This window comes from Solanum lycopersicum, chromosome 6, assembly GCF_036512215.1.
Source record: "Solanum lycopersicum chromosome 6, SLM_r2.1".
Taxonomy (NCBI): domain Eukaryota; kingdom Viridiplantae; phylum Streptophyta; class Magnoliopsida; order Solanales; family Solanaceae; genus Solanum; species Solanum lycopersicum.
This window is the reverse complement of record NC_090805.1, coordinates 50,162,719-50,187,035: the sequence shown is the minus strand read 5'-3', so window position 1 is coordinate 50,187,035 and position 24,317 is coordinate 50,162,719. Positions and strand designations below refer to the sequence as shown.

The window sequence follows — 24,317 nt, the reverse complement described above, 5'->3', positions numbered from 1 at the left end:
AATACTCATACCAAAATTGACTAATAAATTTAAGAAACTTTTGAAGTGAATGTATCAAAAGAGAAAGTCATTGCAATTGATTACCAAAACACCAAAAGATAGAAAATAAGTGTATTTTTTTAAGTAGGAGAAATCTGCTATGAATCTTACTTTTGTACTCTTAGATTATGTTAGTTACTAATTAATCAATGTTTTTACAAGCTGTATCTTTATTTTTCAAAAGGATCTTCAAAAAGGATACATAATCTCCAAGAAAAAGGTAAGGTAGGGGGTAGAATTTGGATTATAGGAAGGTTTGAAGAATAGGATGCTTGAGTTAGTGGAGTGTAGACTCAGCTTCTACTAGAAAGCTTGCCAATCTAGCGTGATCAAATAAACAGAAACGGATTCAGAATTTAAACTTGATGCATTCAATTTTTATGAGTTCATATTTTAATACTGTTTAGTGATTTTTCACGTATAATTCAGGAGCGTCGTGTAAAAAAAATGCAGGGATCAACAGACCTCATGGAGTGCTTACTGACTCAGCAAATTTGCACTCACCATCCAATTGCAGTGCTTCTTTGTCCAGTCTATTTTGCTTATTATCTTCAAGACTGTGCCAAAAGCAGGTACAATTTATCCTTAAAACCAATTATACGACAACCGCGATATACCCAATATATCCCCACAAGTAAGGTCAGAGGAGGGTAGAATTGATGCAAACACACATCTTTCCTACCTTTGGAAGTATTGTTTTCAATTGATCATCGGCTCAAGAAAAAACATATCAACGGAGAGACTAAGGAAAGCATGACAAAGCATTCACGAAAGAAAACAAAAAGTACTACTCTTTTCCAAACACGCTTACATCTTTCGAAAATATTGAGTACTTCCTCTCCTGAGTCTGAAGTACTACTTTATTGTTCCATCAACAAGGAAACCTTTGCATTCAAAAGAATAGGCCATATCAGCTAGGAATATCCAGTGTCACTACTATCAACAGTCAAGTTTCCAACAGATTTTTATTTGTCTATCGTTTTCATTTCGAGTTTCTAATAATGCCATGATCTTCCTGAAATGCACAAAATGATATAAGGAAATAACAGTTAATCAGATCATCTCCCTTGCGTCTCTTGAATTCTATTACGCCCTCAAAAGGATTTTACAGGTTTCGGTTCGTTCCTCTATACTCATCTTATATGAAGTCCACTTGTACTATGGTTTTGAAGTACAGACTACAGAGAGTTAAGGATTTTTTCTGGACTTCCTAAAAGGACACACTAACTCATGGCTTACTTGAAGTGCCAATCAACATATTCACAAGACAAGAGAGACCGTTAAAAGCAGAAACAAAAGCTAACATACTGAATTGAAAATAAGCTCTTTTTTTTTCTTAAGGCACTGATCAAAGTTCTGATATTTTCGATATGCCTGTGTTATGCTTGATGATACGGATGTGCTGATTGTAGCTGAAAATTCATACTTTGGGATCCGAAGTATGGCTCATGCATACCACCTCTTTGTAAACTTTGGATTTGCATTTTAGTGTTCCCATAAGAGTTTCCTCCATAAAGAGCTGGGGACATGAACAAACTTGCTTGTGCAGAATTGAAGCCCGTGGCTGTCCCATTATTGACCTGACTCCACTGAAATGGCATTTTGTTCATGACATTAGCAGCCGATTTTGGCTGCTGGGAAATCATAGTGGATTGATCAGGTGAAGTTGGTTTCTGGTAATCTGGTGAAAGTGTTTGATTATCGTTGAGATTTATTGTTGTAATGTCATGAATACTCGCCCGCCTTTTATCTTTTCCACCAGAAAGTTGTCTAATAAAGTACTTCTGAGCATGACTAGCCACTTGAGTTGGAGTTCTAGTAACAACAAAGTTACGCGAAATGTTCCTCCAATCACCCTTTCCATACTTTTTAAGCCCCATTAGAAACAACCTATACAAGAATCAAGCAAATTCATTTGTCAATAATGAATGCTTGATCATACAAACATCAACAATCTTTAGAACTTTAACATATCAGAGCCAAGTCCAAGGCCACATATCAGGTTCCTCATCAATCAAGATTCACAAGCAACAGTAAAATTAATATTTTTACTACTTTCAGGGGTTTTCACATGTATGCGGAAAATAATAGGTTCAATTGAATCTGCGCCTATCACTCTAGGTCCGCCTCTGAATTGTCAACTTGTCACATATGTTTATTAGCTGGCAGTTCATTATTCCACTGCCTACCATATTTTGCCAAGTTGTTTAGTGCACTAAAAGTGATATAGGGATACAAAAAACAAGAGAAAATATATAGGGTGGTCCATACACAAAGTAGCCAAACATGCATTAAAAAAAAAAAAAAAGTCACAGTAAAAAGCAACACTCACACACACACAGAGAGAAAAAACAATCATGAAGAAATTAGAATTAAACTCACTTATGTTCTTCTTCTGTCCATGGAATACCCTTCTTCCTCTCTTGTTCTGGTGGCCTATTAGACAAAGGCCTTTTACCTCCAACAACATAAGATTGTTTGTATCCATCAAAACTATGACTATTCCCCCATTCTAATGTAAAAGGTGAAGTACTATAACCAGGAATAGTAACTAATCCAGCTTCTATTCTGCTCACATCATCTTCTAATTCTTTATATTGCCTCATCACATCAACAACTGATTTCCCTGGAACCATTTCTGCAACTCTATGCCATCTATCTGGTGTATCTTTATCAAACAAGGCAAGTGCATCCTCAAAAGCCTTATTTTCAGCTGGAGTCCATTTTGTGCTCTTACCCTCATCAAGAAACCAGCTTGGATTTGAAAGATAAGGAGCTGGTGATAGAATCTCCATAACCCCAACACTCAAAAAAGGTCAAAGTTTCACAGAAGGGGAAAAAAGTTAAAAGAAAGATAGTTCAAGACAGCATTTTTATGAAAAAGATTTGAACTTTGAAGAAACAGAGGAAGATTTGGGGGAAAAACCCAAGATGGAAAATGCAGAGATGTGGGGTTTTTACAATGGGAAAAAAAATAATATCAGTGTTAAATCAAGAAGTCAGCATCTATAAAAGGAATCAGAATACCCTTTTAACCATAGAGCCACCTCCCCAACCTGAGGAATCTTGAAAAGACTCTAACTTTTCAATGTCAAAAGAAAAATCCTAGATGTTTTGATAATCTTTAAAATAAATAAAAGGGGTTAACTAAAACAGACAAATATTATCTCAGACCAAGTTAAAATCCAAGAAAATATTCTCATTAAGATCTGAACCCACTGAACTTTACATAAACAGTAAAAAGCAAGAAAGTTAGAAGGCTAATTAACCCTGAAAATGAGTTAACTTTCTAGAATTAAACCTCACTAGCTTGTGAGAAAAACAAAAAGCTGAAAATTTTGTGGAACCCCAAGTGAGTAAACAGTACAAAGACTCTGAATTTGAGAATTCTTGAGGAAGAAAAGGAAAAGAGCGGATGAAAATTTGTGTCTGCTTTCTTCCTGTTTTCCCTTTATGACTGAACAAAACAAAGAAAAAGAGAGAGAAAGCAAGAAAAAGATGGTAAACAAGAGGACCAACAAGAAATAAGTATAAACAAGCTATAAGCTTTTTAGAGAAATTAATTTAAATCTACTTTTTCCCAAAAATTTAAAAATGAAAAAAAATTATTGGAGTTTGAAGGAGAGAGAGGAGATGAAGGTGGTGAATTATGATTGGATGAGAATGGTGCTTCTGGATACTGCAACTTATTTGCAAAAAGTTTTCTTATTATAGAGCACACTCCTTCTACCCCTCTTTTTTAATTCAAAATTACAAACTTATTATTTACGTGACACAATTGAAATTTTGAAATTCTCCAGAGTTTATTGAAAATTATTATTTTTACATCTCAATACATAGATAGAGGTAGAATTTGTGTACACTTTATCCTTCTTTAAACCTTATTTTACATGAATATATTGAGTATGTTACTGTTGTTGCTGGAATTTCGATATTTAAACCTCTAAATTTTGACTATGCAATTTCAGCATAGAAGTTTAAAATTTATATATATGAAATATACACATAAAGTATTAGAAATCACAGTGATTTATAATTTAAAATATTTAAAGATATTTTTATCAAAAAAAAACTAAATTTGACTCTCAAAATTTCAACGGCAAAAGTCTTCCCTATCAAAAAAAGAACAATTGGGAAAGTTTTAAAATAAGAAAAAGGAGTATTAAAATAGGAAAATATACTCTCTTTAGTTTATACTTTCGCTGTCTCAATTTTCATTATGCACTTTGATTAATGATAATAATTTATAATTAGTCATAAAATAGTTATGTGATTATAATCATTTCATTAAAAATAATATTAAAAAAATTAAAAATAATAACTATAATTTATAATTAGTTATAAATATTTGGGTGATTATAATCATTTTATAAAAAATTAAAATTAAATTATCTACTCGTAACAAATCGTTCTAAAAATCATATAATTTTTTTTTTGTTTTAAAATGATGAATGAAATATTAGTATGGCTGCTCATGATGATTCATGGAAGTTCAGTAAAACAGAAAATTTGTAATTGGTGAATGGGCCCCAAATTTATATAGGCAAGTGGCAACCCACTAAGTAGGCGTGGATAATATTTGCTTCAAATTGAAAAAAACAAACAAAAATTAACTTCATATTTAAGTTGGAATATATTTTAAAGTTAATTACGTTAAGAAATATTTCCTAAGTAATCATCTTTATTATATTTTATATAAAATTACTATCAATGTTTTCTGATATACGCTCTTTCAAAATATTGAATTGAATTGTTGTATTTATGTAATTTCTAGCTCTATATCTAAATATTTATAAAATAAATAAATTACTATCAATGTTTTTTGATCTACGCTTTCTCAAAACATTGAATTAAATTATTGTATTTACGTAATTTCTAGCTCTATATCTAACTATTTATAAAATAAATATGTGCGAATGGAGAAAGAAAGAATATTTCTTTACATAAATTAAATTGAAAATTTGCAACAAATATTAAGTATTGTATTATTATGATTTGGTAGTGACATTTGTGTAATTTGTAAAAAGGAATTAATTTGATGACTCATGTTGCTGTCAACAGGTGGAATGTCCAAACCAATCACTTTTCATGATCCATGATTAAGGTCAGTGATTGACCTGCTAATTAGGATTAGTGTTTGACTCTTTTTTTCAACAAAGGGTTTTAAGACCGTTCATTAAGTTTAATTAATTCATTTTTAAATACTAAACACTAGAGTAATTAATAGAATTTTGTATTTGTCAAACCATATAGTTTAATGATAACATGTCCTTTGTCTTAAACTCAAATGGCTGCTATTTAGCTGATTTGAAACTTCATACTTTACTATTTTTTATAATCATCTTGTATATTAAATATTTTAGTGACTAATTTAGTTTTTTCTCAAATTTTACTGAAAATTAAAATTAAAGTTCATGTCAAAATTGGTCGGTGTCTCTAGAAGACTAGATCAAACACCATTAGTTGTCCTTATAGTAAAGAAGGTAAATTTAACTTTCAACGTTGAAAATAATATATATTATACCTATATATAAGATAAAAAATCTGATTGAATTTGTGCACGAATCAGGAAACGAAATGATACATGACAGAAAGAATCAATCAGATAGTAAGGTGACACAAAGTGTAATTCTCAAAACATAACCTGCAAGAGTAAACCCTAAACGCGAAAAATTTAAAGTTAAGACAGTTCAGGTTAGTGTCTATCGATAAAGCTCTTTTAACAATAATTAATAAAGTGATTAGTGAAATGTTATCCAACGTACAAATTGTCATTTTCAAAGAGTGAAAAAAACTTAGCATCTTCCTTTTGTATCATGTATATTATTAAATGGTAAAAATTAGTTGAGAATATGTACTAATTAATCATTATTAGTAAATTTTCATGTGCAAATAATTATAGTATATCTAGTAACAAACACATAGGTGTGAGACTGTGAGTGAGACCTTTTCTGGGAAGTCCCTTTCCCTGCAACTGTATTTTTTACATTTTTTTTTTCAATTTAATCTTTTAAAAAATATCTACTATTTATAATACTCCAATAATTACCCTCTCTATTGAGATTTTTATTTATTTATTGCCCTTTTTACAGTTTTTAAGTACAAAATAGTGGGACCACCAGGACCATTATAAAAATATCTTTTCATTGGGTAGCTTTCCCATATCATTTGTGAATTTTAGGGTGATAATCCAATGCGTTGGCTCCATTGGGGAGATAAATGTGGAGACCATATTTTGTTCGATATTTATATTAAGGTCAAAGTTATTTACTGTCCTTTAAAATTGTATTCATTATTCATTTAAACATCTCAATCAGATTTAGTATCTATTAGATATTTTAATATTAACAAATGTGTCTCTATTGAATACAAAATGATAATTAACATAAAAAACATTATGCGTGTAACTCACACGCTGGACTTTGATAAAGTTACCAAGAACATTTCGACACGTGGCCAATAACTCAATCTAATCTTAAGAAATGAACTTTTAATTTTGAAAGATAAAAAATAATTTCGAGCCCTAATTAATCTAATCCCACCTACTGAAACCCTTGTCGTTCTTCTTCTCGCCACTCACCGCTCTCGATTCCTCCGGTGGACCACCTTTTTTTCTTCTTCTTATTACTCCTACAATTTGTGTGCATAGCAAAGTAATTTTTTTAAAATGCTTGTGAAAAATAAATCAACATAAATCATTTTGAAATTATCAGCGAAGAGAAATCGAGAATATTCAAATTAATTCGATGGAATTTATGATATCATTTTTTAACTATAAACTTATTACTTTACATTTTAATTTTACTGATAATGTCTGTTTAGAGTGCAAAAAATAGAGATGGACGTAGGCCAATAAACTTTTTTATCAATTAATATATATATATATATATATATATATATATATATATATATATATATATATATATATATATATATATATGAAAAGAAATGAAATAAAAAAGAAAAAGAAATGCAGAATGTTTGGGCGAAGAAGACTATGGCGGGAAGTGGAGTCAATTTCTTTTCTTTATCAAAAAAATTATTTTTAAACAATTTTTTTTTGATAATCTTAATGCCAAGTGTTTGATAAACCAAAAAAAGTACAATTTTTAAAAAATAAATAAAACTAAAATGTTATTTGAATCTATTCACGCGCCTAATAATAAGTGAGGTACACTTATTTTGCCACATCAGCATTTTGTATTTAATAGGTACATGTCTTGAACAATTTCGATGTTCAATTGGTATAAGTCCTAATTCAAGTGTCTAAGTGAATTATGTGGACAACATTAAGGGGTTGCAGATGACTTAAGCCTTATAATTAAAGTTTAGATTTACATTGTAAGTTTAATATTGAGCGATAAATGTTTTTTGACAAAAGCATTTAGTATCTAGGAAATTCAAATCACAAATTGTTGATTACAATTAAAAAAGTACTTATCACTCTATCACAATTTTTGTCGGTGTGACACATTGGATTATGGAACTTTTAATTGTGGTTCCAGGAACGTGGGGACCAATTGTTGTTGAGCACCACTTGATTATCGAAACGTAGAGCTTTAAAGTATATATATGCTGTCCTATTGGAATGCTCATTCCAACCATAATCGGAATCGAAAAATTTTAACTTTATAGAGTTTGTTTAATTATAAATATTTTTATGCACACATTCCTTAAAAATAACATGATTGATATAAATATTTTATCATAATATTCAATAAATTTTGAGAATGAATAATTAATATTATAAATAAAATAATAAATTAATTCTTTTGGTGCATTGATGGTTTGTGAAATAAGATAAATAAAGAATATTAACATCACTGTCAACGTGAATCTATAAGTTTAAATTTGTAAGTACGGTAATCATTACATTCTTTATTCTTTTAAATAATGAATTTGAAATTATTACAATATGTATTTATATTGTACTTTTCTGTTCTTAGTTTATCCCATTTAGAAAATTAAAAAGGTACAACTACTCTTCCGTTTTGATTTTATTTGTTTCATTTATTTTTTTCTTTTATTCTATTCTGTTCATCGATAACATGTTGATATGATTGTTGCTAATTTAAGAAAGCAACAATCATGATTTAACAAAAGTAAATTAGCAACAACTATGATTTAACAAAAGTGTCTTATGGTTATTGGTTAATGTTAGTAAACACTATTTGATATATCTGTGGGAAAAAAAAACTCTTGACAAAAAGTCTTTGAATGAGTGATGAGAATATTAAAGTGGTGTTCCTACAAATTTTCAAGAGCCAAAAGTTGGTAAAAGATTTTACTCTGGTTAGGTAAAAAAAAGAATTGCAAAATTTAAAGTAGGTTTTATTATTTATTACTACAATATAAAGAAAAGAAAACAATCATAGGATTTTTTTTTTTTAACAAATTCAACAAAGCGGTCCCCTTCTCCACTGATTTCTTTGTTTTGTCCCTCTCCTCCAACCCCTACACTCCATCATCTCCCATTTCAAAATTATTGCTAAAAGAAAGCATAAAAATTTCGATAGACGTCGTCTCAAATCTAGTTTGGTTATCGAGGGGCGTAGTTAGATCGTCAGAATTTCTTTAGTTTTAACTATAATTTGAGTTCGAGTCATAAAAATGAGAGAATCTTTTAATGCGAATATGGCTTTATTCTTGCAAATTTAGGTGACTTTATTCTTTCGGGAAAAAAAGAGAATGAATGAATATTTTGAAAACTTTTTGGGCAATTAGACCTCGCGTCAAGTAAATCTCAAAACTGTAGATAGATTCACATGGGTAAAATATTACTTTAGCCTATTTTACTTTGTATACTATTTTAAAGGTCATTTGATTTTTAATCATATAAAAATAAACGGAAGGAGTAAAAGATGACACTTGCGGTTCCTTTGACGGGTATTGGGCCTTGGTGGACCCAAATACCAGCCCATTACTTATACCGGCGAAGCAACTCAATTAGCTTTAGCGGAGCAATCCTTTTCTTGTCATGATTTGTTTCATTGTTGCATTATGGATCCACCTACTTTCGCGAGGATCAATAGTATTTTTATTTATTTTTTGGTATAAATTCTCAATTTATTGTCCAGTGATAATGGTTCAACTATTTTAGCACGGCTTACTTATCTGCATTGTTACACTTTTTGTCAAAAAAATAGTATATACACAAGTAAGATGATACACAAAATAATTAAATAAATATTTTGGACACTCTTAACATGACAAACTGTTATTTTTTGACATTCATTATGAAATTTCTGACTCTAACACTGCATGATTCAAGTCGTACAATAATATTTTCTGTTTACCTACTAAACATAAGAAAATACGTATGGAAGTATGAAACCATATATTTTTGTAGGAAACATTTTCCTTCCTACCCAACACCCCCCTAAGCTTCCTCGTTTTTCTCTGTATTAGTGGAGCTTTAACCGTGATTAGTTATGAGGTTATTTTTATTAGGAGTTAGACATAACTAACTGCATTAACTTTGACAGAATTATCTGGTACTTATTGTTGATAGGAGGTAACAGGTATCTCGTGAAATTAATTAAGGTGATCGTATAAAATACAACTTTGATTCGGCTTAAAAAGTGTTCACAAGACTGTTTGGGGGTTTAAACGGTTTGGTATTAAAACAGAAAGAATTTGGTACTAGATTCTTTTTCCAACTTCTTTTTACTATATTTACTTTATCAAAAGGCTGTGTTTATTGTGGAGGAAATTACTTTCTCTAAAATACTTTCTAATTTGATCATGTTTGGCATGATCAAAATCATGTGTCTTGCTTTGGAAAATATATTTTCCAGAAAAATCAAGTTACGTAAAAACAATAAAAAATAGTTTTTTCATTAAAGTAAAAAGATAAAGTTTTATAAATAACATTTCACACTTATCGTCTCTTCTCCGCCCTTGGACCCACATTCTCACCCTCGCATAATCCCTCGCCAAACAACTTCTTAATTACCACCCCATCCTCGTATAAATACTCTTAAAATAATATTTTCTATAGTATTAAAAAAAGGAAAATTGTGCAGAATAGCAAAAATCTAAATCATATTAAACGGTATAGCTATTGTTTAGAAAGTTCTAATTTGTATCTATAGTTTCTCTCAATCTTGCTATTAGCCTAATTTGTATAAATATAAAATTTGTATAATTTGATTTTTAATTGTATAAATTCAGATTTTTTTTATATACTTACCCTAATTATTTCTGTACGATTTATGAAAATTCATAATAAAAGATTTTCTTTTATATATTGTTAAGCGAAATATACAAACGAAATTCAGAAGAAAAAAAATTATATATGTACAGAATACCACAACTTCTATAACAGACTTTAAAACAATAACATTACGCAAATATCGAAACTATAGGTATAAATATAGAGTGTTATTATGTTATAAATTTGTTATTTCTGAAATTTTTTGTTAAGAAAAACTGTTGAGTACACTTCGATACGTACAAAGTACTCAAAAATGAATCAAGTAAGTTGAAAATTTGAAATGAAGGTTGTGTACTAACTTTTTGTATAGTCTCTGTTACTGCTGCACCAACTTCGTGTTGTTTGTTCGTAGGGTCTTTGATGTATATATATTGGAGTTTTGCCATCATCCATCCTCAATTCCTCATTATTCTCTATTTTCTTTTGTCACATCTTCCTTGGACGACAATACTGCTTGATTGTTACTTTTCTCTATGGAGTGTACGGGCGCAAATTTTATCTCTACTTACTATAATTCTTTTAAGTAGAATCTGATAAATATAAGTATACGTAAATTTTATCTATATCTTGTAGAGATGAATATACTGTTTCTGATAGAAGATAGAATTCTAGATTCAATTAGAGGAGTATTTTTTGTTTAAATAAGTTTTAGATTTACATAGTGCTAGTTTCTCTATTTCATTTTATGTGTTTTAAATTGTTATATTAAATACAAAGTTTTAAATAATAATTTTTTTTGAAATTTTATGATTTTTAAACTAAATAAGTTGATAATTAATGTATTAAAAATACGAAATTTCATAATGATATTTTTTTAACGAATTAATTAAAAGTAAAAGTAATGCATGTATATATTGAAATTTAATAAGTTTAAAATAATAAAGACAGATGAAATATGCTAGACATGATTTGATTATTTTTGACATGACTATGAGCATATTGTTATCGATAATTTATATTCACAAATACATGGAGACCTGATCTAATTAGTTTGCAAAAACTTTCCATTGATTCACATGTAACACGTGGCACTGTTGCCTTGTCATAAAGCCCATCAATCCTCGAAAGACTAAATGTGATAGTATAATAACTAATATAACTAGCTAGAGTAGTACGACATTTTAATAGGAAACGTGTCAATTGCCTATTTCATTTCTTCATTTGGCCCTCTTTGAGATGATACCTTACTTTTGTTGGTCGGAAATAAGTTATTTTGTGATAATTATTATGAAACAAGTTATGATGTGATAAGTTATGTCATCATGTATACGAGATAAATTTTCTCATTTTTAATATATAAATTTGTAAAATAAATAATTTCTAAACAATCTAATTATACCTTCAGCAAAAAGTAAGATAGAATGATTCTATATTTCATCTCGTGTAATTTATATTTTTTCGATATTAATTATACGTTGTTATATCTCATGTCAAAAAACTCCTTAAAGTTAGTTTAGTGGAGGATTTGAATGTGAGTTATGCTTGTATTAAATTTTATATAATAAACATCATATTTGATAGTTGATAATAACAAAATTAGCTATTTTTGTGTAAAACTATTATACTGATTTTGTAATTAGAAACTCACACAATATGTATAAGTTAGAAAAAAGATTGTATATTATTTTACATAGGACAAAAATAAAATAATTGATATATAAATGAATAATTAAAATTCAATTGACTAATACCTGTTTAAAATAATATGTAATTAATTTCTTTATAATTCTAACCATATTGTCGTTATTGCATCAATTATACAATGCTTTTTTTTTTCATCTTATTATGTATAATAATATCAATTCAAATTATGTAGATTCAAAAATATCAAAAATATAGATTCACCTTTATGTGAGACAAAAGTTAATAATTGATGTATACATAATTCGCTCTTTTATTTACTTTTTAAAAAGAGCAACATTCTTATATATTTGACAATTAAGTTATTTTTATTTTTTAATTACATAAATTGAGAAAAAAAAAGTGTCAAATTAATGTTAATAATAGGATACACATAATAAAAAAATAAAAATTTCGTGAGCGCAGGTGTCCTTATTTGACACGATTCAGAGTCACTTGAGCCCACTCTACATCACTTGTCCCTCATTTATTCCTTTCCCAATTGGGTACTTTTTTTCTTTATTTTTTTTATCTGTCTTGTTTTTTGTTTTTAAAATGTAATTATTGACATTGTGGAGCAAATTTAGATGCCAACTCTTAAATATAAATATATAAATAAGAGTAGCATACATTTATTGCTTTTAATTTTAAAAGCCTCTAAGCAACATGTGCACTTGTTTATAAAATGTAATTATTATTGTAAAAGAATTTTTTTTTAAAAAATAATCATAGCAAGAAGAACTTGTTGACAATCAAAATATAATTAGGTCATATCCATAAGCGTTTGATGAGGTGGAAAGTATTTAAAAGACGACTTAAGTTTATCTTTTAATATGAAAAAAAATGTAGCAACGTAAAATTTAATTGAATTGAATATGAGCATCAACGTGACACTAATAAAAAAGATTAAAGTTCTAAACTCGATGTCTTAGCAACGTTTAGTCAAGAATAGCCAATCAAACACATTTCATAAAAAAATTATAATATATACATACATATATATATATATATATATATATATATATATATATATATATATATATATATGAAACTATACAAAATAAATGTCAAAAAATATGTTACATACATATATATTAGATTTTAAATATCTTTAATAAAATTTCTGTTTTCGTTGCCGCTTCAACTCCAACCCACCCCGATTTCATTGTTTTGATTATTATAGTCTAGTGGGGAAAAATAATAAATTGTTGAACGCTTTATATTTCTGAAATGAGTTCATATATTTGGTGCACTATGATTTAATGAACTTTCTAGTCTTCAATATTATATTTTTTTCTCTTTTTGGTAATGATTTCTACGTTTCTAAAAGTGACAAATAATAATTTAGAAATGTTTTTTTTTATATATATATAGGAAATAAGTATGTTGATAAGAATGATTTCACATTTGATTCAAAAATGACTATAGATTAATCTTTTAATCTCTCTGATACTCACATAAGTATTATGGGAATCGTATATTAGAAGCATTAATTGATTATTTAAGGGGAATAACAAAAAGGTACGGCTATGAGTTTTAAGTATTTAAAGCTAAAGTACAAAATCATTCACTTTGTCTCATACGTGTCGTCATGCCAATAAACCACTAAGTTTTTCTTAGTGCACAAACTTTTAAGATTAACTCAGAATTTAATTTCAACACCAAAAATTGACTATTTGAAGTACTCCAAGGCTAATTAAAATTCAACAAGTGGCAATATTTTTTTGGGATTGCGTGCAAGTAGATCATTAGAAAAATAACATGGTCTCGTTAAAGCTATGGCAAACACAAAAAGTACAAAAGTAATCGACACTTTTTCTTTTTCTTTTTTTTCGAAAAAGGACCTAAAATATTTTGAAGTATCAGAAATTGTATTTTTCTTTGTCCCAATTTAGTTGTCTACTTTAGAAGTGACATACATATTAAGGCACCAATGATTATCATAGATTAGTTATAATTTTATTTTTAGCTTAAAAGATTATGCAACTCCACAAGTATAATAAATGTATTTTCTTGTTCCAAAAAACATGCATTACAACTTAGTAATACTAAATTTTTTCTAGAATTGAGTAAGAGTATATTAGGAAAAAAATTGTTAACCTTTCTTGATTTGTTAAAATGGACAAGTAAATAGGGACTTATATAAAAGGAAATATGGACAAAATCAAATAGGGACGGAGGGAGTATATAATTACCCTTCATCCATCTATTGATTTCAAAATACCCTTTTCATCTATCAATTGGCTCCAAAATACCCTTCTCAACCACCTTTGGATTCAGAAATAACCACTTATTTGACGATTTTAAATTTTGAACCATCTAAATATTTTTTTAATGCATGGCGTTCAACTATTTGTTATAATTTAACTTATTAATATAATTTAGGGAAAAGAGACAAATATACCTCTGAATTATCGTTAATGGTATACAGATACCCTTCGTCATATTTTAGGGACATTGGTGCCCCTGTCATCCAAAAAATTGAGCGTATATACCCTTTATACTAACGGACATACACGGGTCACAATCTTATCCATCGACCCGACATCGGATCGATGGATAAGATTGTGTCAAGTGTCCCTATACTGCCAAGTATAAAGGGTATATATGTTCTAGTTTTTGGACGACATTGACATTAATGTCCCTAAAGTATGACGGAGGGCATCTGCATACCATTTACGATAGTTCGGGGGTATATTTGTGATTTTTTCCTAAAATTTATTAACCAATCTATTACCCACCTATTACTAATTAAACCACACCCAATTAATAAATCTGTCAATTTATTAATGCACAACAGGAAAGCAATTACCAATGAGTGTTTCTAAAAATTTTGAGTCGAAAATGTCTATAGAAGTACATTCATACATTCAAGTACTCAATCAAAACATTTTATAATTCAAGTGTCGAAATAAAAAATTACCGATAAACATAAAAGTTTGTCTATGTTCATCTTAATTATTCATTCTCCTCAATTATGTGATGTTACTTAATAAAAACTTTTTTTTAAAAAAAATATATTAAAGTTTTAATATCTAAAATAAATAATAAATATTTATAAAATTATATTAAAAAGAGTGCATGAAATAATTAAGGAGGTGTTACTTCTTCATTTAATCATAAATTTCGAATTCAAATTTGAAACAGAATCTAATTGAAAGTGTCTTCCTAAATAAGCGTCTCAACCTAAATTTAGTTGGGGTTTCAATTCAAACTCAAATAATTTTGAATGTCATTTTAAGGAATCGGTAACTTCGTCGTGCTTTATAGTGTTTAGGGCGATTTTGATATTAGAAATGATTTATTAATTGAATGGAGCTTAATTAGTAATAAGTGGATAGGTTGATTTATAAATGATATTAATATATTAAATGATATCCAATAGTTGAGCACCAAGTATTTTAAAAAATATTTAAATAGTTTAAATTTGAAACCATTAAATAATTAGTTAATTTTGAATCTAAAGGCAGATAACAAGGTATTTTGAAGTCAATAGGTGGGTGAAAAGAGTATTTTTGAGCCAATAGGTGGATTAAGGATAGTTTTGTACCATTTTTTATACTTCGAGCATATTTTAGGCCTTTCTCTATTCTTTTTATAGTTCAAAAATAAATATTGCTCTATTTACTTTTTTAAAAAAAAAAAAAATTGTGAGCGAAAGAGTTACTTTAACAACTAATCAAATTTATTTTCTTCAAATTGAAGACTTTATCTTCGAGAAATTTCAACCAATTTATCCAACTAAACGGTATTTTGAAGAAAAAATGAATTAATCACCAAAAGGACCCAAGAAAAAAAAAAATGAAATTTTCAAACTCAATTATTAGGATTTTTTCAAACATGCTGGCTTTGCAATTTTCAATTGATACCAACTTCAAGGTTTAATTTATGAATTACTATTAATTTATTTCAATATTTTTAGTAATACTAATTTTTTAACAACAGAGTTCAGCCAGATGCTGACCAATCATATCAACATAAAGATTCTGTCCCCCTTTTTTTCCCATTTTTTTTCCAACAAATAATTAATTTGCACAACGAAAAAAGGTTTCAACTCAATTTTAATTAACTTTCGTTTAATCCTTGAAGGTAAACTAGTGGGCAAAAATATTTCAGACACTAAAGACCATCATATTTTTCTTTTTATTTTTCATTTTTAATAGTATTATTAACTATACGATGAAATGACTTTATAAAAATTGAAGCTTTCCATTTGAAAATATCACAACAGTAACATATCAATGAAATTTCACAAGAGGTCCAGAAAGGATGACGTGTATGTAATCTTACCGCTATTATGGAAAGATGGATCGAAGAGGCTATTTCGATTGAATCTAGTAATCGACAAAAAAATAAATAAAAAAGTACTTATAATACTACTAATAAGAAAAACTCGATTATATACTAACATTAACCTTAATTTTTTATTATTATATCTATATATTAAAAATTATGATATTAATAAACTAAAAACATATCATGTTTTATTTAATCATCTGTCTCGAGTACTTTCTCGACCTACTTCGCCTCTCCTAATACCCAGACTTTGTTTATTGAAAATGATTGGTAGTAAAGGGCAGCATAGTAGTTGAAATGATGGTCAGCATGTTCATAATTTAGAAGAAGAACCCAAAAACACAAAGAGGAATATAAAAACATTAGGAGTGGAATTAATCAAATATATAAATGATAGTCCATTATAGGAAATGAGTTGTCACTTTGGTAATAAAACCACTAACATTTTTTTGTTTCCATTAAAGGAAAGATTCCTTATTTCTTTTTCTTTCCTAAAAAGAAAAAAAGTCAAAATTCAGCGAAACCATGTGCTTTCTGATTTATAAGAAAATTTTGGTAAGCGTGTGCATCATAACTCACGTGGATACGCGTGCACCCTGCAATTACTTCCTGTTACGGCAAATTCTAGCGCGATGTATAAAATTTGTTAACCCTTAATCGAAGGTATATAAAAACGTATAGACATTGATTTTGATATCCCCAAAAGTGAATTATATTTTCAAAAATTTTAGATTGAATATAAAAAACGTGTAATAAAGTAAAGTAAATTTTATCAAATCATCGCGACACGTAGCTTATGCTTTGTTCATCTCTCTCCATGTCCAATTTCCATTTTAGGGAAGTGCAATTCCAACGTACAAAGGTCATAACTTATGCAATGTCACATTAGATGTTGTGGAAAGTGGAAAACAATGACATTAAACCATATTATAAAGTTTGTGTGTTGCCTTTTTTTTTTTTTTTAGGTGAGAGATAGAAATAATCGTATTATAAAGTTTGGGTATTGCTTTTATTTTGTTTTTGGTTTGTGTTAAACCAAACAGCCCCTTAAAGGTTGATGTTACATGCAATCCAAGTTTACTTTGAATTGGGCCAATAGCCCATATATTCCACTACAAGATAATTAATGGAAAAAGACAACATAATTAGACATGTTTATTACCATAATGTCATGTGTTTTATAACTAATTAAAGTTCTCTATCATATATTAAAGAAGATACAATTAGATATATGTATTTTTGCTACTAAATATCCTGAAATAGGGAGAGAGGAGAGTGAGATAAGGAGGGAGGCGAACGAGATTTTGTTTTATATCCTAGATAAATGTGAATCACACTAAATACATATATCTGTATGTATCTGGTGTGATTCACATGTATCCGTAATACAAAATACATAGGAGATTTATGTATCACATATTCATGTGATTCCACTCAAATACAATTTATCTGAAATAAATTACACCTAATTTCAACCCCAAGATACATGTATGCAATGTTTTTGTACGTACCCGAACACACAAAAATATTGTAATATATGTAGTATTGCAAAATATAGTGTATCTAAGTAATTAGCTTATGCACTACGGATTTGGCTGAATCTGAACATTGACCAAAATGCTTTTGTTCATGACGTCCATTTGGGCCCAGTAAGATATATGATATAGGGCCATTTACACTTTTGGCCCATAATTGTGCTGGTCATTCATTTTTGTTCATCAAAGCAAATAACCTTTTTGCAGGCCATACATTCATATTTTAGCATCATTATATCATACTAGTTATACCTCGTACCCTTAAAAGACTTAAGCCCCAACAGGTATAAGTTCGATTTTGAAGAGAAAAAATTAAAAGTTACCTATTTTATGGGTAAATTATGCAATTTCTTCGTTGATATACATTATGCGTGAAATACACAAATAACCACTTTTCTACTTTGTACTAGAAAAATAGCCAAGTACCTCTAATATTATTTACAACTTCTCACAAAACATTAGCATAAAATAAATTCACATAATACAAACTTTACCCTATGATATTCAAACCTTTTTTTAAAAAGAAGCAAATTGTTTACTCATAGCAGGTTTTTTTTTTTTTTTTTGCTTGCTTAAACAAGAGAATCAAATCTGAAAATATACACACATAAAATATAGAAAAAACTTTTAACATTTTGGTATATCTTCTGGAGGAGGTAAAAGAGACTCATTAGGTCCATTTCCATTATTTACCACAAAAGCCATCTTAAGTCCCCATGTTGTGTGCACCTCCAAATGGCAATGAAAAAACCAAACACCTACAAAATTAACCATAATTTTATAAATCTATACTATAAAAAAGAATTCCCACACTATCAAGTCAGCTAAAATATAACAAACACATAACATGTCATAATAAATAATGCTAGTAATATATTGATATTGTCAGTGTATATAAACTTTTACCTGGATTATTCGCTCGGAACCTAATAGCAACCCAACCACCAGAAGGTGCATTAATAGTATTCCTCTCAACAGGATCAACAAGATTGAACTTTTTAAAATCTTCTTTTGGATTAAAATTTCCTTTGCCTCTTCCAACAACAAAAAAATTGAATCCATGTAAATGCATTGGATGATTTTCAGGGCTCAATAATCCTGTGTCTTGCAATATTATTTGGACATTAGAATTATACTCAAGTCTATAAAGCTTAGTCCCTTCAATAGTCCTCAAATTTTCTGGTGGAACCCCAGTATAATCAAATACATTTTGTGGATTTCCAGGGAAATCATCAGTAAACACTCCACTTTTGTTTAAAAAATGTGTACCAAGTAGTGACACACTAGGCATAACAAATGTAACATTATTAATAGCTGCAACGATTCGAAATCCCCTGTAACATGTTGCACAAGGGTTGAGTCCAAGACTAATGATGAAAAACAGAGAATGATTGATTTTGATTGGGACTTTTGCTGGATATCTTTTCGAATTCAAGCTCTGGAGTGAATCCATGAAGTTAAACGCGATAGAGGTGGCGTTTCTAGGAGGTGGCACGGTGAATGTTGTGGAAGAATTGTTTGTGCCTGTGTATTGTAATGTTGCAGTAGCTGCCTTGTTGTTTACTAAGATTGGTGAATCCATGTAAGGTGATGTTACCATTAAGTATTTTCCATTTTTATGATTTGTTGATAAAATGACATTTGTTGTTTGGCCTGGAGCTGTTAAAATTGTCTCTGTTTCAAAGGGTTTAACATAGGCAGCATCTACTTCTACCACAGTGAGGTTATGGCCAGCAATTTTGAAGAAAAGTTCTTCATTTAGTGCAGCATTGATGATTCTCAATAGGTACTTCTTGCCTGGTTCCACTTGGAAATTGAACCCTTCTGTGGATCATTAGAAGCAAAAGAAAAATATAAAGTAAGCATTTGGGAAATTACAAAATTATATCTACGGAGATGGAGTCAGGTTTTGAACCTCATGAGTCAGGTTTAATGATCTTGTCACATAAATATAAGATTTAGATCAAAACTATTGTGTTATGTCGAACACATATGTTGTATGCTATCTTTGCCCTTGAGTGAAAGGAAGGGCAACTTTGACTTAGACCTTGTATGTATGTTAAAAATCACTATATATAGTAGATTTGGGACTCGGTAAATTTGATGTGACATGGTAGAATTCCAGGTCCTGACTCATAAAGTTCAGTTTTTTTTGAATATACTACCTCCTCCCTAGTGGAAGCAAGGGTGACTTTGACTTAGACCCTCTATATATTTTTAAAATCACTATATAAGTTTGGAAACCGGTAAATTAGATGCGATATGATAGAATTTCAAGTCCTGACTCATAAAGTTCAAATTTGAATTTGTCTCTGAGCGGAAGGAAAAAAATGTATAGATTTTACCTTGTGATAAACAAGTAGAGACAGGACCAGTAAGGCCATTGATGGTGTGAGCATCAGATATATTAGGTGGCAAACCTGATTGTGTTGCTTCATCAACAACAGCTTCAACATCTGACTTCCACCATTCACCTGTCAATTGAGCCACCAAATTTATGGATAGATAAGTAAAACAAAATAAAGAGAAATCAAAATTTGTAAAAGATAGTCATTGAGTGAGTCATCTTGATTTGACAACATTAAACTGTAGTTATAATCAGGAGCAGAGCTAGAATTCAGGTTATATATTCACAGAACCTAGTAAATTGTCTTTTTTTTTAACCCAAAACTAATATAAATTCAAAATTCTGAACCTACATCTGATTATAATTGGTTCACTTATATCGTGAAATTCTTTATACTATCAGTATAGTAATATGAATACGTTACCTAAAATGATGACAACTTCCTTTTTGGGCTTTGAGAAAGGGTAGGGCAAAGCAAGCTTAGGGAGGATAACAATAGCACCATGGACAGTAGCCCTAAGCCAAAGTATATGTGCATGCCAAAATAATGTTCCTCTTTGTTCTCTTACTGTAAAATTGTATACATAGCTTTTTCCTGGCTGTATTGGACATTGGGCTATATAAGCCGGTCCATCGGCCCAACACGTTCGAAGTTGTTTCACACCATGCCTGTTTAATACTACGTAACGTTAATCGAAGAATTAACCTAAAGAGTCGTTTATTCAATCGCTAAATTAAAAAACAAAAATTGCTCAGTTATTTTTCATGTATTTTTTGTGCAAAATGTAGGATATATATATGTTTGTGATAGAAAACTAACCAGTGGATGGAAAGATTATAGTGAACTTGGTTAACAACTTTTATAAGTAGTGTATCATCTTCCCTAGCATAAATACTTGGACCAGGAAATTTGCCATTTACTGTTACAGTAGGCTTAGTTGAGCATAATCTTGTTACATTTGTCATCATCACCTGCATGTACCAAATCTCATCGCGGATGTCAAATGAGCAAGTTGAATTGAATTTGAGCGGATTAAAACTGATCGAGTTAGTAAATTTATGTGTCGAATTTTATACACCGACGCGGAATAATAATTAGTTAAATGTAGGATATGAACTTACATTGAATTTGTAATGACGAATATTGCCTTTGCATAGTACCAACACTGGCCACAAGAAAGCCAATACCACCAAAATTTTCAGCCATTCTGCTATTTTGCCCAACATATTATTGATCTATGTATCTTATAATTTTTTTATATGTACTTTACTGTAATAAGTAACCTTATATATAAATAGTCTCTATATGAACTTCATTTTAATTAATTAGTTTGGTGGATAAACTATAGATGCTTCAATGTGAAGAGCAAGCTCATATTTTGATATTCTTATTTTTCTCCTTTTATAATTTACACAACGTTGTTTCATATATAATTGAAATGGTAAACTCCTTTTTCAAGAAAGTTTACATTGCTATACACGTACATGCATCCAAAATTAATTCATCTTTAACTCTTAAAAAATTTCACGATTTAACTTATAATCACAGATAATACTGTGACTTTTTTTAATTAAATAATAATTTGATTAATTGTAGTGAATCGTTTACTTTATTTTCCAGGTTATTATTTTGATACACCTGATAGTGCGATAATTCCTTTACACCAAACCTCCGGTGAATAGAAGTTAAACTCCAAATTTAATATCCCAATTTTGACCTTGGGTTGGTCCAACTGTATCTTTAATTTGGTACAACAAATTAAATCAAACTTAGCAAATATGACCAAAAAGGGATGCAAAAAAAACTTGGAGTCAAAAAGATGACATTTGCAAGAATTGAATCAGTACCAACTAAAGCTTATGTATTACTTATAGTGAAATAACTATTAATAAAACTCAGCAGTAGGTTATATTAAGATAGATTTTCACATGGTTCAAAGCAGATTAAACCTAGAATTGAAGTCAGAGATGTTAAAAGCTTTTCTAATTAGTAAGATCATAATTATATATTTTCTCAAAGTAAGTATTATTGAAAAAAATGAGCTGTATGTTAGTTGTATTGTTTCACTAAAGAAACAGTTGTAGGTAAGCTGCGTTAATTCTTCCAGAAGAGTTTGAAAAATTATTTTTTTGTGGAAGAAAGAAGTGAAATAAAACAAGCTTGTAGTTAGAGAGTGACTATCATAGATACTAATAGTTTCAGTAGCTTAGTTGACTGGTTATCTAAATTTTGACGTTATTGGTAAGGCTCCGATTCTCCGATACGTCCTTGAAGTCTATCTTACATAGCACAAATCGTAAATAATTGAGCTCGATACAATTGATATAATTTGTAAAACTCAGATACATTCTGAAAAATATGATACATAGTGTAAAAGGCAGAGACAATATATCTCAGATACATGCGAATCACATTTGAATACAATGTATCTGTAATCAATTACACTTAATTTAATGCGTGTGTATATATATGAGATATGAGTATGTATCTGTCAGTGTTGGGCCTGAACATTTTGTTTGCTCTTTGCTTTCCTTCGATGGGCTTTCATCTGCTAAGCAAATAAAATGTTGGGCCTGGACATTCCCTTACTTCATCAATTTTACAGTCCATTTTGATTTTAAAAGTATGATACAAAGTTAATTAGATTCCAAACTATATAACAATTTATTTTTCGTTTTTTCCCCCTTCAGTGTGAACAAGAAATCTATCACTAAATTTGTTTATATTGTTAAGAGTCGTTTGGTGTGAGATAAAATGTATAATAATAAATAATTTTATCTTGCGTTTGGTTGGAGTTGTTAGATAGTTTAGAAATTATGTATCCCATCATTTATACCCAGTAATAAGATACGTTATCCCATATACATAATGGAATAACTTAAATCAAAATAATTTATTTCCAACCAAACTCTCCTATGCGGAATTAATAATGAATAACGAAAACAATGGGACATGATCATTGATTGATTGATCTAGGTGCTATGTTGACCCATCATCAAATAAAATAATAGCAAATTTAAAAAATATTGACCATATAGTTATAATCTTTTTTATTTAAATAATATAACCATATTCTGTAACAGAAAAATCACAAAAAAATAAACTTACGCATAAGAATTTAAGCGAAGATGTCGCCGGCTTCTCTTAATAATAATACTCAAGTGTTCCATTTTCTACCCCATTGACTCAAATAAGCACATGTCCAACGTCACATCTACAATAATGGAACACATAATTTTTTCATATGCTTTAAAATTAAATTAGAAGAAAATAATTATTTATGAAGGAGAAAAACTTACTCGCTGTTATGAATGAAAATAATTTATTTATGACGATGGCATATTTGGGAAGTTTAGTAACGTGTGTATTTAAATTTATAACAATAAACATCTGAAAATGTAAGTTAATGCAATAAACACCACAAGATTTTGATAGTATACATGCATACTCTAATTACTTTAAATTCATAATTCTTAAATTTTACTATTTAATTCTTTAGATATTCTTTAAGTTAATAATTTAAACGTCTTTACAAATCTGTGTACATTTTGTCCAAAAACAATCAATTTTGGACTCAAGAGATGATATACTAGTATAGTTTTGGTTAAATATAGTGTTAGGGCGGCCCCAACGTAATAAATTAGAGTGAACATAATACTCTCTCTGTTCGGTATTATTTGTTATAGTTTCTATTTTTAGAGTCAAAATTATAAAAACTTTGCTTAATATTTTAAAATGTATTTTTTTAATCATATTAATATGCAAAAAATTGTAATTTATAGTACTTTTTATGTAGTTTTAGAATATCTATTTTTTGTTTAAAATATCGAATTAATGTGATCTAATTTACTTTTAAAAATTAATCAAATTAACTTACGATAAATATAACGACAAATAATTCGGGGGTAATCAAATACAACTTTGATTATTCTTCTCTTTCCCATGCGCTTGTCAAAGTTTACTAATTAATTGGAATTTTCATATTTATTGCCCCACTTACCAGCTTTCACTTTCTAGTGCACTTCTTTTTCCTCTTTCCTTTTCACACCTACACCATTCCACTAAACTAAAATCCAACTTTATCACACACCCTTAGATCAATGTTAGAATTTAGAATTTCAATCTAATGAAGTCCACCTTTTCTGAACTGTTATATTTTTGAAATTGTATATCTTTTATAAGTTCATGTAAAATAATTGAATTACTATGACTTGGCTGTAGTGACAGAAATTTATAAGTTATCTTTTCGTAGAGTATATAAAA

At 29.1% G+C, this 24,317-nt stretch overlaps 2 protein-coding genes across 2 annotated transcripts; both read right to left on the bottom strand.

Annotated features, from left to right (window-relative positions):
- Nucleotides 1-1,088: 1,088 nt before the first annotated feature.
- LOC101260351 (transcription factor DIVARICATA) lies at nt 1,089-4,066 on the bottom strand. Its single transcript, XM_004241130.5, has 2 exons — nt 2,422-4,066; nt 1,089-1,929 (listed from the first exon to the last, which is right to left on the bottom strand). The coding sequence occupies exons 1-2, from the start codon at nt 2,832-2,834 to the stop codon at nt 1,419-1,421; spliced, it is 924 nt and encodes a 307-aa protein (XP_004241178.1). The 5' UTR covers nt 2,835-4,066; the 3' UTR covers nt 1,089-1,418.
- Nucleotides 4,067-18,106: 14,040 nt separating this feature from the next.
- LOC101260651 (laccase-4-like) lies at nt 18,107-21,453 on the bottom strand. The gene is made up of 6 exons (XM_004241131.4): nt 21,176-21,453; nt 20,874-21,025; nt 20,478-20,722; nt 20,052-20,180; nt 18,613-19,530; nt 18,107-18,464 (listed from the first exon to the last, which is right to left on the bottom strand). The coding sequence occupies exons 1-6, from the start codon at nt 21,278-21,280 to the stop codon at nt 18,334-18,336; spliced, it is 1,680 nt and encodes a 559-aa protein (XP_004241179.2). The 5' UTR covers nt 21,281-21,453; the 3' UTR covers nt 18,107-18,333.
- Nucleotides 21,454-24,317: the final 2,864 nt, after the last annotated feature.

Coding starts and splice junctions, on each gene's coding strand:
- LOC101260351 (XM_004241130.5), bottom strand. CDS start 2,834: ATGGAGATTCTATCACCAGCTCCTTATCTTTCAAATCCAAGCTGGTTT. Junction 1,930..2,421: donor TGGACAGAAGAAGAACATAA/GTGAGTTTAATT, acceptor ATTCTTGTATAG/GTTGTTTCTAATGGGGCTTA.
- LOC101260651 (XM_004241131.4), bottom strand. CDS start 21,280: ATGTTGGGCAAAATAGCAGAATGGCTGAAAATTTTGGTGGTATTGGCT. Junction 20,181..20,477: donor GGAAGTTGTCATCATTTTAG/GTAACGTATTCA, acceptor CTCAATTGACAG/GTGAATGGTGGAAGTCAGAT. Junction 19,531..20,051: donor CTCTACTTGTTTATCACAAG/GTAAAATCTATA, acceptor AATGATCCACAG/AAGGGTTCAATTTCCAAGTG.